This window comes from Thamnophis elegans, chromosome 16 (genome assembly GCF_009769535.1).
Source record: "Thamnophis elegans isolate rThaEle1 chromosome 16, rThaEle1.pri, whole genome shotgun sequence".
NCBI classification, from domain to species: Eukaryota; Metazoa; Chordata; class Lepidosauria; order Squamata; family Colubridae; genus Thamnophis; species Thamnophis elegans.
Window position 1 is genome coordinate 24,866,800 of NC_045556.1, and position 15,280 is coordinate 24,882,079.

General features: G+C 46.0%; 1 protein-coding gene across 3 annotated transcripts in view; it reads right to left on the bottom strand.

Moving 5' to 3' along the window:
• UACA (uveal autoantigen with coiled-coil domains and ankyrin repeats) overlaps window positions 1-12,681 on the bottom strand; it is a 52,778-nt gene extending 40,097 nt beyond the window's left edge. For all 3 annotated transcript variants that reach the window (XM_032232451.1, XM_032232449.1, XM_032232448.1), the window contains exon 1: window positions 12,516-12,681. In XM_032232451.1, the coding sequence (XP_032088342.1) occupies window positions 12,516-12,581 (66 nt within the window). In that variant the 5' untranslated portion in view covers window positions 12,582-12,681. The remainder of the gene's footprint in view (window positions 1-12,515) is intronic.
• Between the last annotated feature and the right edge of the window lie 2,599 nt (window positions 12,682-15,280).

Here is a 15,280-nt window from a genome sequence, read left to right on the forward strand (position 1 = left end):
ACTGGGCCAAGACATAGCTGAATATTTTCCAACGGTTTTAGGGACTGATGAGATGAGAGTGACTCTTGACGGACCAGATGGAAGGGCCTGTGGCTGGATCAGTGATGGGCACAGAGCTACTCAAGACGCCAGCAAGGTGGAGGTGGGGGACTGGTATGGGCTGGTATTATTGAAGGTGAGCTAGCTGGACCTTTTCGGGTTGAAGATGGACTCAAAATCAACTCCCAAACCTACTGCCAGTTTTTAGAAGACACTTTCTTCAAGCAGTGGAACAGGAAAAGTCTCCATCTTTCAAGAAGACCATGATTTTTATGCAGGGCAATGCTCCATTGCGGGCATCAAGGTACTCCACTGTGTGACTAGCCAGTAAAGGCCTTAAAGGTGACAGAATAATGACCTGACCTAAACCCTATTGAGAACTTGAGGGCTCTTCTTAAATGGGAGATTTATGGTGAAGGAAAACAGTACCTCTCTCTGAATGGTGTCTGGGAGGCTGTGGTTGCTGCTGCACAAAAAGTTGATTGTCAACAGATCAACATTTTGAAATGTCAGAAATGTTTATTTGTACATTTTGAAGTGTTTGTTTATTGTTCACTTTAACAGATGCAAATAAACAAATGAGATGGGTAATTTTTCATTTTGCATTTATTTGCATAATAATTCTGCACACTAATAGTTGCCTCACAATTGTAGACACATAGATATTCTCCTAAAACAGCCAAAACCTCACTTTTACTTTCTTCAATATTCAGGTTTGTGGTTTATTAACATTTTGGATTGAGCAAGATCACTGCAGTTATTCAATAATGAAATTAATCCTTCAAAATAGAACTTGCCTAATAATTGTGCACACAGTGTATTATTTGGTTTTTAATCAGTCTTTTCCCCCCTCAAAATATTCTCATCCTCCCCAGCTCTGATGAAAGAGTAATATCTGTGTGTGAAACCACAGCTTCTTACATGATAGTAACAGCACCTGAACTGCAATTCAAACTAATATTGTTCATGAGATTCCTCCTGTTCTCCAGACTCCTTGGAAATTAAACCTCAAGGAAAAAATAACCATCTGAATAGCAGAGAATCTGTCTCATCTAGTAGATGATACAGAAACAAAAGGCATAAGCACCATAGTCTCCATTCAATGTGTCTGTTTTCTTCAGCCAATACTGCGGAAAGCACTACATAAAAAGAAAAGCTGAAGAGGACAGGAGCTGCCAGAGGAGGAATAGAGTAAGTGACATTTTTTGAAGCAAGTGCATTCACATCCATGCATCAAGGAAGAAGTATTGTCCAATCTGTACTGCAGCCACCATTTACAAACTATTCTTCTGGTTTCCTCATATGTAACAGAACTTTCTTTGTGAAGAAGAACCTCCTTTGTGGGAGGAGAGAGCAATTAAAATGAGATGTACACAATTATACATGCATCTTTCCCATCTCCACAATCCAATTTAAAAACAAACACCTGCATTTGTTGTCTAAATGGCTTAAACAAAATAGGACGAGGCCATCATCTGTCTGTGTGCCAAGTGCCTTTAGACTCAGGCAAGAGCCTGCTCAATTTCCTCTGCTCAAAATCCATGAGCAAAATTGATGCAGGCATTTTAGTTCATGATCCCACAACTATTGGTGGCCTTTATTGGACATGGGTGGCCTGGGGTCACTCCATCTCCCGGCCCTCTTGCTCTCTAAACCTTCTCCTTCTAGCACTTTTCAAAGGGTCTCCCGCTTGCCAAACAGACTTCATAACCCCATTCAGATCCATTTGTATCCTTTCCAAGCCAAATCAAATCAAATCAAATCAAATCAAATGGTCCTCCTTGGGCAAGGGGTTGGACTAGATGACCTACAAGATCCCTTCCAACTCTGTTAATCTGTTATCTGAAATAACCCTTTCAAAACCAAATCAGATACTGCAAGAGCTTCACAAACATGAGACTGGAAGTCTCGCGCAATTCCTCAAAGCACTAAGGAAATGATGGAAAACACAGCACTAATGAGCCTTCCCAAAATGTCCAGCAGATTGTCTTCCATTCCTTTCAAACTGCAGCCAGATTCTTAAACCAAACATTCAAATAAACCAAGCATCTACAGGAGCAAGGTAGGGACATTTTGAATCTAAGAAAGATGTTATTTCAGCCACTTTCCTCTTCGCATTATCTACATATTCCAGATTTAAACACATATATTAGCTTCTTCCAAAAACATGTCTTGAAGTTCCAATCCTAGGGCAATAAATGCTTCCTTTAGTTAACTTTGCAACAGTTCATAAGTGTTCCAAAATGATCTAAGCTTTTCTGTAAATTGCAATTATGTCAAAAGTAACATTAAAAAAAAATTCTGTTGGGCTTGTAACAGTAACTGCTTATAGTTAGAATACATTTAAAAATTACACATTCTACAAATACTTGGAAGCATATGTCTGTAAAATCAATTTTTTTCTACACTAAATAGCTTATTATGAAAATTTATCCAGAATCTTTCATGTAAAAGTAGTTGTAAATTAAGCAATAATTGAAAAAAATTATAAACAAATATTTACAACGGTGTAAGTCAACCAAAATTAAAAAGGGATAAGGTTTATTGGAACAAATTTAAGATTGCATGCCAAAAATTGCTTGGTTTATTATCAAATACATGGTACCTACTATGTTTTTAAGAGCACATGAAAACCAGCAACTCATCCTAGAATTCCAAATCCTTGAATCCAAGCACAAACAATGCAGCCGCTACAGAACCCAAGAGCCCGCCTGAGTCCAAGGAGGAGACACGATGTCATCTGGGACTCTGCTGCCCTGCTGTGAGCATCTTGGCCCTGCTTTCCTTAGCTTGGATCCTCAGCCAGGCTCTCTTCAGCCCCGGCTCCTTCTTCAGACCTCATGACTGAAAGGACTCCAGAACTTTGCCAAGCCCAACAGTCTCCCCAGCATGTCCTGCCTGCCCTGGGAAGGAACCTACGCGGAGGCTCTGGCTGTATTTTGCAGTGGCACCAAGTATTACTGCAGCAATTCTGACATAGTAAGTATTACCTAGGTCCAAAATATCCTGTAAACAATACGCAGACAGTCTCACATGGGTCCAGAGCTATTTTCTGATTCTCTTGGTACTTGATAGCAGGGTGATAGGGAAAAAAGGGCTAATAATACAATCAGTGCATGCTCAACCAGTGAGTAATGTGTCAACTAGTAAGGCAAGAATGCATATGTTGCTACCGCCACAAGTAGGCAACATTCTCCAAAAACAGGGGACGCTGTGTCAGTCCTTTGAGCGGCTTTGAACAAGAGCAGCTCCAAGGGAAGCCACTGGCTTTCAAGATACTAGCCAGATGGACTGGCACAGCACGGCCTTCGGGTACACGTAGCCCTTACAACCGTCCGTTTAGTGACCAAATTGCAACAGCACTGAAAAAAGTGAATGATGACTATCTAACACAAAGGTGTCAAATTCAATTTCATTGAGGGCTGCATCAGAGCTATGTCTTGACTTTGGCGGGCCGGGTGTGACCAGGTGAGTGTGGCCAGCTTGACATCACTCGTGTTGGGGGCACCTGTGGTGGTCCGAGGGTTTTGCCTGCGAAAACAGGCTCCCAAGCTTCATTTTTGGCTGCAACTGCCTCCTGCAACCTTCTGCCAGCGAAAACGGAGCTTGGGAGGCTGCCCACAACCCTCCAGAGTATCTTTTCACTGGCAGAAGCACCACGGGCTGGTCCTTCACTGTTTCCAGGTCGGCCCCACGGGCCTTGCGTTTGACACCTCTAGTCTAACAGAAGGAATCTACAAATCTATTTTGGAAAAAACTTCTCAGAAGTTAACTTAGAAAATGCTTTTGCCTTTTAAAAAATAAAAAGAAGTTTCCATTCAGAAAGAAAGGTTCAGCTAAACTTTGTTGGTTTTCTATAGGCTTGTTGAAAAGGCTTGTGAAAATACTCAATGAAAAATATGCACTCTCTCTCTCCTCTCTCTCATAATGGTGAACATCCACCTAATAGATGTGCCATCTATATGAAATGGCTTGTAACTCAATTAGCATGGAATATTTCAAGAAGTGCTTTGCTAAAATTGAAATATATAATGTCCACACAATCCCCACAATTTACTTAGGAAATTAGCAGTCAAAAATGAATAACGTTAATCTGAGATTTGTTACTGGTAAATGTTTACTGATTATTGGAATGACTGCATTATTTATAGGATCAAATAGCTTTATTATCTGTTCTCGTCTTCCTAGGTGCTTATGTCAGACTGATTGGTCTCTCCTCTTTTCTGTCTTTAAAAAAAAGTTCTTGTCAGATCAGCTGTCACTTGTTCTCTAGGATTTTTCAGGGATCTGCAGATAGATGATCTCTGATTGTCCTCTGATCAGCCAGTGGCAGCTGTATTGATAGCTGAAGAGGGCTACATATTACAAAATAGGGCATTGATGGCGAACCTATTCAACATCGACTGCCGAAAAGGTCGTGTAGAAATGGTGCATGCACTCATCAGGTCCGCACTCTGGAAAAGCCAAGCTTCTGGGTTCTAGCCTGCATTCACGCTCGACAATCATCTAGCCAGCATGCATGCGCATACTGGTTTTTGGCACTGCCATGCGCGTGAAGGGACCGCATTCCGGAAAAGTTGAACTTCCGGGTTCTGGCATGCACGCGCACCCAACAATCAGCTGGCTGGCGGGCATGTGCGCACTGATTTTCGGCACTGTCCCTCACGCGAAGGACAGCTGATCATCACCGGTGCATGTGGCCCAGAAACTCGGAAGACAAACAGGCAAAGCTGCATGTGCTGGGCAACATGGATTCGCGTGCCACTTTTGGCACGTGTGCCATAGTTCACCATCACAGAAATAGGATGTACTATTACTTTTCTTGGAATGAAAATAGCTATTTGTGGTCAAAATTTAATACACAGATTCGGAGATCTGCAGAATGAAAAAATGGACTCAATGAAGAGCTTGAGAATTAGAAAACTCCAGACTTTATCCATGATCTTATTACTGAGGGCACCCTGCTTCTCACTTTCTGCATTTGGAACGGTTCTGTGCTCTTTGCTTTTCTTCAGAAGTTTAAGAGCATCCTATCCTACTTCCTCTCATCTTTTTACCTTTCCTTTCAGTAACTGTGAGTCAAAAAATTACATGTAAAGTAAAATACACTTTAGGAATGATGAACTTAAGAAAAGACTGAGCCAGAGTCAATGGCTGAATTAAGTACACAACAGCCTTACACAATGGGAGAACCCAATCACCATTTGCAGATAACAAAAAGACAGAGAGGAGAGAAGAGATTGTAGAAAACAGGACTGGTGCAGAATCACCAACTGGTTTTGTGTCTCAAGTGGGACTAGAACTCCCAGTCTTCCAGCTTCTAGCCTGATGTCTTAACAATTGCACCATTCTAGTTCTCAAAAGGGCCTTACAAGAATCCAAAAATGCAAGCCAAAAATGCAATTAAAATCCGTGGCACGACAAAACCGCGCTACGCAAAATAGCGGAGATTAAATCACGTCGCTAAAGTCGCGACGTCATCACCGCGCGTCATCACCGCAGGGACAACAGCGCAGCGACAGAAGGGCGTTCTTTGCCTCCAAAGGTAGCCCTCCTCCTCCAGCTGACAGCGGCAGCGGGCACGGGGCAAAGCGAGCTGCCCAGCAGCAGCCTGCGGGAAGGGTCCAGCACAGCCACGGGGGGCAGCAGGAAGCCCGCGGGGGGCCCGAGCAGGGCCGCCGACGCTGGCGGCGGAGGAGGACGCAGCAGCGGTGGCGGCTGAGGCTCTCCCGGGGCCGGCGAAGCGGGCTTGCCTGGCAGAGGCAGGCTGCCCTCTTCTTCCTCAACAACATCTCCTTGGATGGGCGGCCGCCGCCACCAGGCAAGCCCGCTTCGCCGGCCCCGGGAGAGCCTCAGCCGCCGCCGCCGCCCGCCCTGCCTCTTCCTCCGGGGGAGGCACCGGCGGCGGAGGCCGCCCGTCCAAGGAGATGTTGTTGAGGAAGAAGAGGGCAGCCTGCCTCCGCCGGGCAAGCCCGCTTCGCCGGCCCGGGAGAGCCTCAGCCGCCGCCGCTGCCGCGTCCTCCTCCGCTTCCTGCTGCCCCCCCGCGGCTGAGCTGCTGCTGCTGGGCAACCCGCTTTGCCCCATGCCCGCTGCCGCTGTCAGCTGGAGGAGGAGGGCTACCTTTGGAGGCAAAGAACGAAGCATGTAGAACGCCCTTCTGTCACCGCGCTGTTGTCGCGGCGGTAGGGTCGTTTTTTTCTTAGCGCTTCGGATGCCGCGGATTTGCCTCTGCACTTTTGTCGGCGCGGATAAGGGCATCGCGGTTTTGTGGTGGAACCATTAAAATCAGTCTCATCATATTGTTCAGTTATCAGTTAAGACTTGATTTTGCAGTCTCCATCCTGAATAGTCAAAGAGAGCTTCCAAACATACTTCTTTGAGGAATGATTGCACAGTCTGGGAGCCACACAGGAGAGGATCTTCTTCTCATTGGCGGGAGAAGAGCTTCTGGCAATGGGGTCATCAAGAGGCAGAAGGGCCTCTTCTGCTGATCCAAGTAAAGGGAGAGGTTCATGGGAAGCCATGTGGCCATACAGCATCTTAAATCATGCCTGGTTAGCAGCCAGTAACCTCTGCCAATCTCTCAGGATAGGTGCTATATGATCCCTGCTTCTTGTACCAATCTGGTCACTGCCTTTTGCACCAAATGCAATTTTGGCCACTTTACAAAGGAAGCCCTATTGCAGTTGTTGAGATTGTTTTGGACAGATGTCAGCCCAGGGACACGACAGAGGTCTGTGGAGCAGCACCAATCAATGATCAAGGGGATGAACATGAGTCCCCCACAGCACCATCTTCTAGGAGTGGATGGAATCACTGCAGAAATATCTCCCCGCTTCAACTCCACCAGACAACCTACAGTAGAAGGTCACCATAGTTGATGAGATGAAAAGCAGTGAAGAGGTCCAAAACTAACAGAGCTGCACTGTGATGGAGTACAGTGAAGCAGCCATTTCCTAGGAAAGACAGAGCACAATCCAAGGCAGGGCACAGACAAGACACAACACAGTCTGGATCTGGAGAGGAAGTGTGTTAGGATAGCCACTCCCTAAGAATCTCAAAGGACTTATCCATTAGGCTGAGAGTAGGAAAGATTTAGTCTTCTATTGGGTGTGAGCAAATAAAAACGGAAGCTTGGCTGTATTGCTGGCATTCTTGGGCTGGGCCTTGGCATGCATTCCTATCATCGACTTTCCAATGTAGATCATCCACCAAGTGAACAAAACAGTCTCAGGATCATTTCCCAGATGAACCCGATTGAAATGTATCCAGATAATCAGATTTAGAGATGTAATGGTATATCCAGAAAAAAAATCAAAAGTAGAGATGGGAGAGAATATTCTGGAAGGATGGCAAAGTTTGCTCCACTTAAGTGAACACTTTGACTTGTCACGCCTGGCACTGTGTCATTTTTTCAGTGAACTACTTTCCAATGCTAGAAGCATCGCTAACACATAAATATTATTCCTGTCTCATGTAAGGAAAAGAAGGGATCGAGAGCAATCAATACATACTAGCCTGTTGCTAGTTTTTTCCATTTATTATTTGACTCTTTTAAGCATGTGCTTTGTCAATTTCATAACTTTGCCACTGAGAAAAAAGTTTATGAACAAGGAAAGTATAGTTATTTTATACAAAAAAAATGATGCCAATTAAAGATGGCTTGAGATGCACTCCTATGAGCCTAAATAGCTTTACATACTTCTTCAGGAAAAGGGAGTTAGAAGTTAGGCAATTCTGTATACCGGAAAAGTTACAATCTATTTCCAAAAGCAACGACACTCCCTCCAAACACATACCAGATAACACACCCATTGACTCTGAGGAACAAGAAAAACTAAATCCAGTTGATAGCTATACACCATCACTTGTGATTATAGGAAAACTTCCCTTTGCGTTATAAATCAAAATACAAATGGAGACACTCCTTTAAGAAGATGATTACTGGCAAATGGACTTGGAAGTGTGTGTTTTGCCCAACTGAAGAAGTTTTCTGCCAGTCAAAGGCAACTAATCCTGCTTCCCAGTCTCACTTGATAGAACTGAACCTTCTATGCAAACAATCAAAATCAAAGGTTTCCTTGTAACCTAATTTTTCCCATATAACTTTCATTAAAAATGGTGTGGGGGGAAAGCTTTATACCCTGTTCTAATTATCGATTCCTGGTTATTATCTATTGATTCTGAAGGTTAGAAGAGATTTGGGGTATCAGCTACGGTAGTCCAACCCATTGACCAACAGAATGGCATAACTCACCGCGGATAGCACCATTGCCACACCAAGTCACTGCCGCTAAGTCACCACAGGACAACTCCATGCAGCCAACTTGCCACAGGGACAACTCACCATAGGCAGCTGAAGGGCTCAGAACCACTGCTGATACTACAGCCATGCCAGGCTCAGAGCTGCTGGTAATGCCGCACCAGGCACTGTGCCAGGCTCAAAGCTGCCACCAATGCCCTGTGTGAGTTCAATGAAGCAGTGGCTCCGCAGAAGCAGTGACAGTGGGTGTGCAAATGGGAAGCCCCCAGTCTCCATTGTCTCCCTGCTGCCCACCATGACTGCCATCACCACCATCCTGGCCTCTTCCCCTTGCAGCTTAGTGTGGCAGCAGCGGTGATGGGTGTGAAAAGGGGAAGCCCCCGGTGACCTCCCCATCGTCCACTCCGCCTTGTGCTCTGCCCACCTGCTTGCTCAACCACCTGGCTCTCTCTCCACCTGCCTGTGGCAAGTTGGCCATGAGGAATTGTCCTGCGGTGACTTGGCAGAGGTGAGTTAGTGGTGACAAGCTGGCCACAGAGAATTGTCCTGAGCCCCTGTGCAGGATAGGAATTGACCACAATAGCCAGTCAAGACAACCTCTCTTTAAACCTCTTTGCAAAGGATAGTGTACTACCTCCTTGTCCATTACTGAATAGCACTTAGTAGTAAACCATCTTTTCTGAAGTCCAAGTGAAATTTCCTTTCTTACAAGATAAGACAGAAAGAGAACAAACGCAAAGCATACGAGGCCATCAAGAGAGTCAAGGAATTGCAATGGAAATGGCCTGGTCACATAGCAAGAAGAACTGAGGGCAGGTGGACCAAGGCAGCCATAGAATGGATCCCACTTGATAAAAAGCATCCACAAGAGAGACCTAAAACAAGATGGATGGAGGACACCAACAAGTATTGCGAGCCCAATTGCAAAAGAAAGCTCAGGACTGTATTGGTTGGAAACAACGGAAGAGGTCTTCATCCTGCAATGGATAGACAATGGCTAAAAGGATCATGTCGAATAAGCCATTGTTTCTTTTCCTGCCTTTTGGAATCAAGAAAACAACTGTCCACATCTTGCTTCACTGAGACTGTTGAGAGGTATAGACTTAAAGCCTCCCCCTACCCCCAACAAATGTCTTCACTCCCGTGCTAAACCCCAGACTGAAATAATGGGCCCCCCATTGCCTACAGCTTTTAAAGGATTAAGTCTTCCTGATGCAAAGGGTTTCTCCTCATGGAATACAGCTCTTCTTCTGGGGAAGGAGAAAATTTTGAATTCTTGAACTCTAGAACAGCAGGTTTTAGAATGAGCCTCCTTTACACCCTATAATTAATACAGACAAGTCTTAACTCATTTATCCACTAATTATGCAACTGTGTTGGAAAGCTGAACACCTACTATGAAGTATTATTAGTGGATAAATTAGTGGATAAACATGTACTCTTTGTATTTTAAAAAAGTAAACAACCCAGTAAGACTGCCTCCTGAAAACAAACTAATTATTCACAGAAGAGTCTTTGAAGCTATTTCAAAGCCGTAACACCTATAGCCAAAATCCCTTGAAAAAATGAGCTTGCTATGTATTCAATTGCACTCTCCAACAAATAATCCTCAACCAAGATATTGTTGTGCTGATTAAATGGACACACCTTCGGTTCATCTTAAACTAAAATTCTAATCTTTCTCATGAATTGCTAAATTCATTCCCCCCAGAATATTACAGAATTTGGAATTAGAGTCAGTTTGGCCACATTCAGAACCAGACCCAAATTGTGGCATAACTAGCATATAACCACATAGTACAGAAGTACTATGTCCCCAAACTGAACAGAAACATTTCAAAGGAAATTTAATGTAATCATTAATCATAATTACATGTTATCATCAAATAATGATGGCAACTGGGGCATTATGTGATTTGCAACCTTCTGATGGCTTCCCCACTCAATTTATGGCAAATTGAGATCACATATGAGGTGGGATATTCCATAAGGATATAAGGAGTCGTCACAATTACCTTTTGTTCAATTGCTGAATAACTGTTGGTCATTAAAAACAGAGCCACCTATAGTTCACTTTTCCTATATTGTTTTTTTCTTGGCATTATATAATTCCAGAAAATCTACAATAATTTACAGGCTAGTCACTAGATTCCAGATAGTACTTCAAAAGTATACAAGAAGCATGTTTTATGCACAAAAAGCAGCATAACTTAAAATATGACTTCATGCACCATTTCAAACAATACAAGACAATCTATTACACAATGTGCACAGTAGAGACTAAAAGAATAAACATGGGTGCAAATATTATTCTACAAGAATAGTAGAATATCCTTGCAAGATTACACCTTTGAGATAGTTATTCCAATAAAATAAGCAATTTTATATCAACATCAACAACAAAAAGTTCAATGTCTTTGCTGGGATACTCTTTTTACAGAATACATGGAATGTATCAGTTGGAAAAAGTTCATCCACTAGTTTGCATGGACTCTTTGATCCGTCTCACATGCGTTATCAAACCACTTTTCCGGGGTCTCTATGTATTTGGTTTTTCCTATTCAGATGCAAGGCCCCACACTTTACACAGGTGAAAGTGTACTGGCCGTAATGTTCAAACATTTGTAAGGTAATTTGAATTGTGATTTTGTCCTTTAAGGCATTAGCCAATTTCCCTACATTAGTGTTATTTAACAAATTTTATAAACCTCTCTTCTACTTCAACATTACTAACCTAAATGCCATGGGGAAAAAACCCCACTATCAGTTGTGACAAAGATTACTGAGTATAGTGATGAATCTACTGCACAAGATCTAAAACTCCTCAACAAACGCACCTCAGCACCTTCCGAGAATATTAAAACCACACACTGGCAGTACAGCCATCTGCTAACCAAATGTAGATTACGACAAATTGCAACACTTGGCCAAGTATTTTGCAGGACAGTTAATCTTGTCTTTGCTCTCTTTACATCCGATTTTGAGTATGCATCCAAGGTGTACCTGTTCTGTTCATTCAGTATGTCAAGCATCAGCAATATTCAGGTGGTTACTGAACACAAAACAAAAATACTGCCTTCATTGTGCTGAGGACCTTGCAGCCTAATTCGACTTCATGGGCCAGAGTTCTACATGGAAGAAACATATGTGACCAGAGTTCGTATTCTGCTGTATCCCATGGGCAGCTTACAACAGTTGTTTGGTATTGCTTAGAGAAGACTCAACATTCACATGCAACATTCTAATCCACATCTGTCAAAGTGGCATCTTGAGATGTAGCCCTAATCTGGTAAAGCACAGAGAATGTAGGATGAAAAACAGGCATTCCAAAGAAGCCTATTGTAAAAGCTGCAAGTTTGATTTTGGATTCCCTTCAATTGGCATGCAAGATAATGGATAATATTAGGGCAAAGGTAACACCCCCAGAGCTACTTTGATCAGTAAGAACAGAAAAAGCTCATACACCAAGAGAGATCCTCTCTAAGAAAAAAAGGTACAAAAACGGCCTCAAACTCCATTTTTCAACAGACAGAATCCATACTTTAAAATCCAGCCTTGACCGGACAACAGTTAAGAAATAAAAACTGTTGAGCGGTCGGTCCAAAGTTCAGAAACTGCAGAAACGCCACTTCAGGCGGCAGCAAAACCTCCCCGCTGAGAAGAGGCCCCTGCATCGCTTTCACAGGAACCGTTTCTCCAGACGAACAAGCGGCTTCACTGCCGCCCTGCAGGGCGCTTTCCCGGCCCCCCTTCCGTGAAAGGCGGGACCTGCGGGCTGCAGACCGAGTGGGCTCCGGGAGGTGGGAAAGTCCGGGGAAAGAAGGCGCCTCCCCCGACCCGGCCTTCCCGCCGCGGCCTCCGGGAACCTCCTCTGGGACGGGCTGAAGAGGTTGCGCCGCTGCCAAGAGAGCCGGGTTTTCCCCGGCGCGCTTCCTCGCCTCCCCTCCCCGCCTCCCCTCGGCCGCCGCCGTCGCGATCCCGGACGCTTTGCCCTACCCGCAGGAGCCGGCCGTACCCCTTGGCGCCAGCCCGCCCGGACTTTCGGGGGGGAGGAGGGAGGCCTGGCCTCCGGCGCAGAGGGCTAAGCGAGCGAGCGGCTTCTGGGCAGCCACGGAGACCCCCCTCCGCCTGTCCAGGGAGCTCCGGCGGCCGAGCCGCACCGGGAACGCCGGCGGCCGCCGAGAACGACCCCGTCCGCGCTTCCCCGCTCACCCCTCCGAGGCCGCTCCCGGCGGGCGAGGCCTCCGGCTTCCTCAGACGCGACTTGAGGCTCTTCATGGTGCCGGTACCGGAGCCGCCGCCGCCCGGCGGGACGGAGCACCACCACTTTCCTCAGCCGCGCGGGAGGAGCGCAGGCGCCGTGTCAGACAGCCCCGGCCAATCGGGCCGCGAGGGGGGCGGGACTTCCTTGCCTGGCCTCTGGGCGGAGCCGGCGGGGCCTTCGAAGGGCCGCTCCCTCCCTCCTCCCTCTATCTCTCTCCTTCCCTCCCCGCGAGCGGTCCTTGGGGAAAACGGGGCTGGGAAGCGCCTCCTCGGCCTCGTACAACGGCAAAGAGCCCAGGGATTCTCCCAGCTCCTAAACCGGAAGCCGGCAGGATGAGGAGCGACCAAGCGGGGGGGGGGGGGTCCGGAGCGCGACCGGAAGGGCCTGCTTGCCGAGTCCCACCTGCTGACACTAATAGGGGGGACCTGGAGCTCCCCGCTCCTCTCACGGCTGGTGAGACGGGGAGAATCAGCCTGCGAGTGGTGGCCTTGCAGCTCCATGCGCGGAAGGGCTTGTGGCAGCCGACACCCTAATTTCCACAGGGAACTATTGGAGCTCACAGAGCAGCCTCATGTGCCAACGGCTTGGTCCCCTCGTCCAATTGCAGCTGCAGGGTTTTCTTCAAGGGAAGCCCGTCTACCAGCCTTGCAGTCATCCTCGGTGAAGCTGGCCAACGCGTGCTTGCCCATGAACGCTGCCTCCCAATCTATCAAAAGGAGCAATCGGCACACCTAGTGAGTCTGCAGAAGTCCTCTTGACCGCAGCTACCATGTGTTAATGGAACAGGAGTTCAGGGCGGGCTCCCCAGTTTGCTTGCTGGTTCTGTTAGCGATAATGCCAATCCAAACTATGGGTGGAAAGTCATTAGATCCAGGGAATGCTAAAGCCTAAAGTCTTCTCTGCAATCAGCACCACCTGGAACTGACTCCAAAGGAAAAAAGATAACAGCACAGCACCACGTCTCCATTCTTAACTCCCAAACCTGGCCCAGGAAGATATCATGGTTAAGGATATCAAGGGTCATTGCGAGATCAAGGAGGGCCAGGATAGAGAGGCCAAACCCAGCTCCTACCAGAGGTCAATACATGTGAGATCAATGCTGCTTGAGGCCCATATCCAGACCTGACGCCCGACGAAAGGGTTCTGAATAATCTGCTTCTTCCAGGGTTCTCTAAATGGCAGTGCAGCCACTTTTTCAACATCCTTCCCAAAAAGGAAAAATTGGAGACAGGACAGACATTCTCTAATGTGGTGGATCCAATCATGTCTTCTTGCAGAAGGAGTAAATCACCACCTACTTAACCAATGGTGACATCTCCCTCTGCATGAACATCATTTGGATCAGTGGATGGCATCTCTGGGTGTTTCAACTGAAGCCTGCATAAAAATCTTTATTGCCCATGAGGTGTCATGAGAACCCATTCCATCATTTTTACCTGTGGCTGTGCTGGACCAATGCACCAGAGTTCTGGTTTTATGATGTCTTTGATTAAAACTTACTAACATCTGCTAGAGTCATTTTTGATCCATAGAGATAAGTTGTTTTATAGTGAGTTCAGATAAATCACCAGATCTGTATCAAGACTGATTCTCACTTTTACCTACATTTTTCCTTCACTTGTAGCTTGACAATAACAGATTGGGGGTGGGGCAGTTTTAGAAGTTAATAAGTTTCTGTTGTGGTCCATCAGACTCAGACGATGAGGTTGGGGAGGAACATGGGCCAGTTCTGGAGCCTGGGGAAGGCTCTGATGGATGCTCTGTGTCAGACACAGAGATAGAGCCAGGGCTGTCTGACATTTCCCAGCCACCGGAGAGGGGGCTGTCTTTAGAGGCTTATATGAGGGAGAACAGCTGGGGCATGTTCCAGATAGATGTATGCGCAGAGCAGTTAGGAGAGGTGAACAACAGAGGACAAGGAGTCAACTCGGGAAGCAAAGCACATGTGGGTGCTCCTTCCTGCCTGGGGAATAAATAGAAGGAATGGTTATCGTAGGAGGCAATAGTTTGTATTTCTGAAGATTTGTTCATTGTGTTTTGTGCCAGAGACTCCTTGCCAGAACTTAATTTGCAGCCTTTCGGCTGGGAGCTCATAGCAATTATCCCAAGTAACTGATAAGGTATGAAACTACAATTAATTCCTTGAAGGACTATTGCCTGGATTTTTAGGTGGGTGAATGCAATTAATTCACAAGAGGTAAATAAAGGGTTTTTTCCATGATGAGTCTATTTCTTGCTTCTGCTAAGGCTGGGTCAGAACAGTTCCCATTTGAGGTGTGGACAGACCACAAGAACCTAAAGACATTAAACACCCCAAGGAAGCTATCCGCTAAGCAGGTATGATGGGCTCAGTATTTTAACAGCTTCAATTGGGGGGGGGGAGTTCTTAGCAGATGCTCCAGTACAGAAATGCCCAAGAGGAAGTAGTAAAAGTCATCATCCCATTCAGGCAGCTCACAGCACCAGTGCTTATGAGACAGCAGAGAATGGTCTGCCTGCAGTCAGGTAGAGACTTGATGCAGCTGCTAAAAGATGCCTTGGGGGAGAGGGAACAAGTGGTTCCAAAGACATATGGTAAATAATGGCTTGGCATGGAAGGGGAGTAAGTTGTACATCCCAGCCAACCTTAGTCCTGCAGGGGAGCCATGACACGAAAATCGCAGGGCATTTTGCCTCTGTGAAGACCATTTGGTAAAGAGACAGTTTTGGTGGC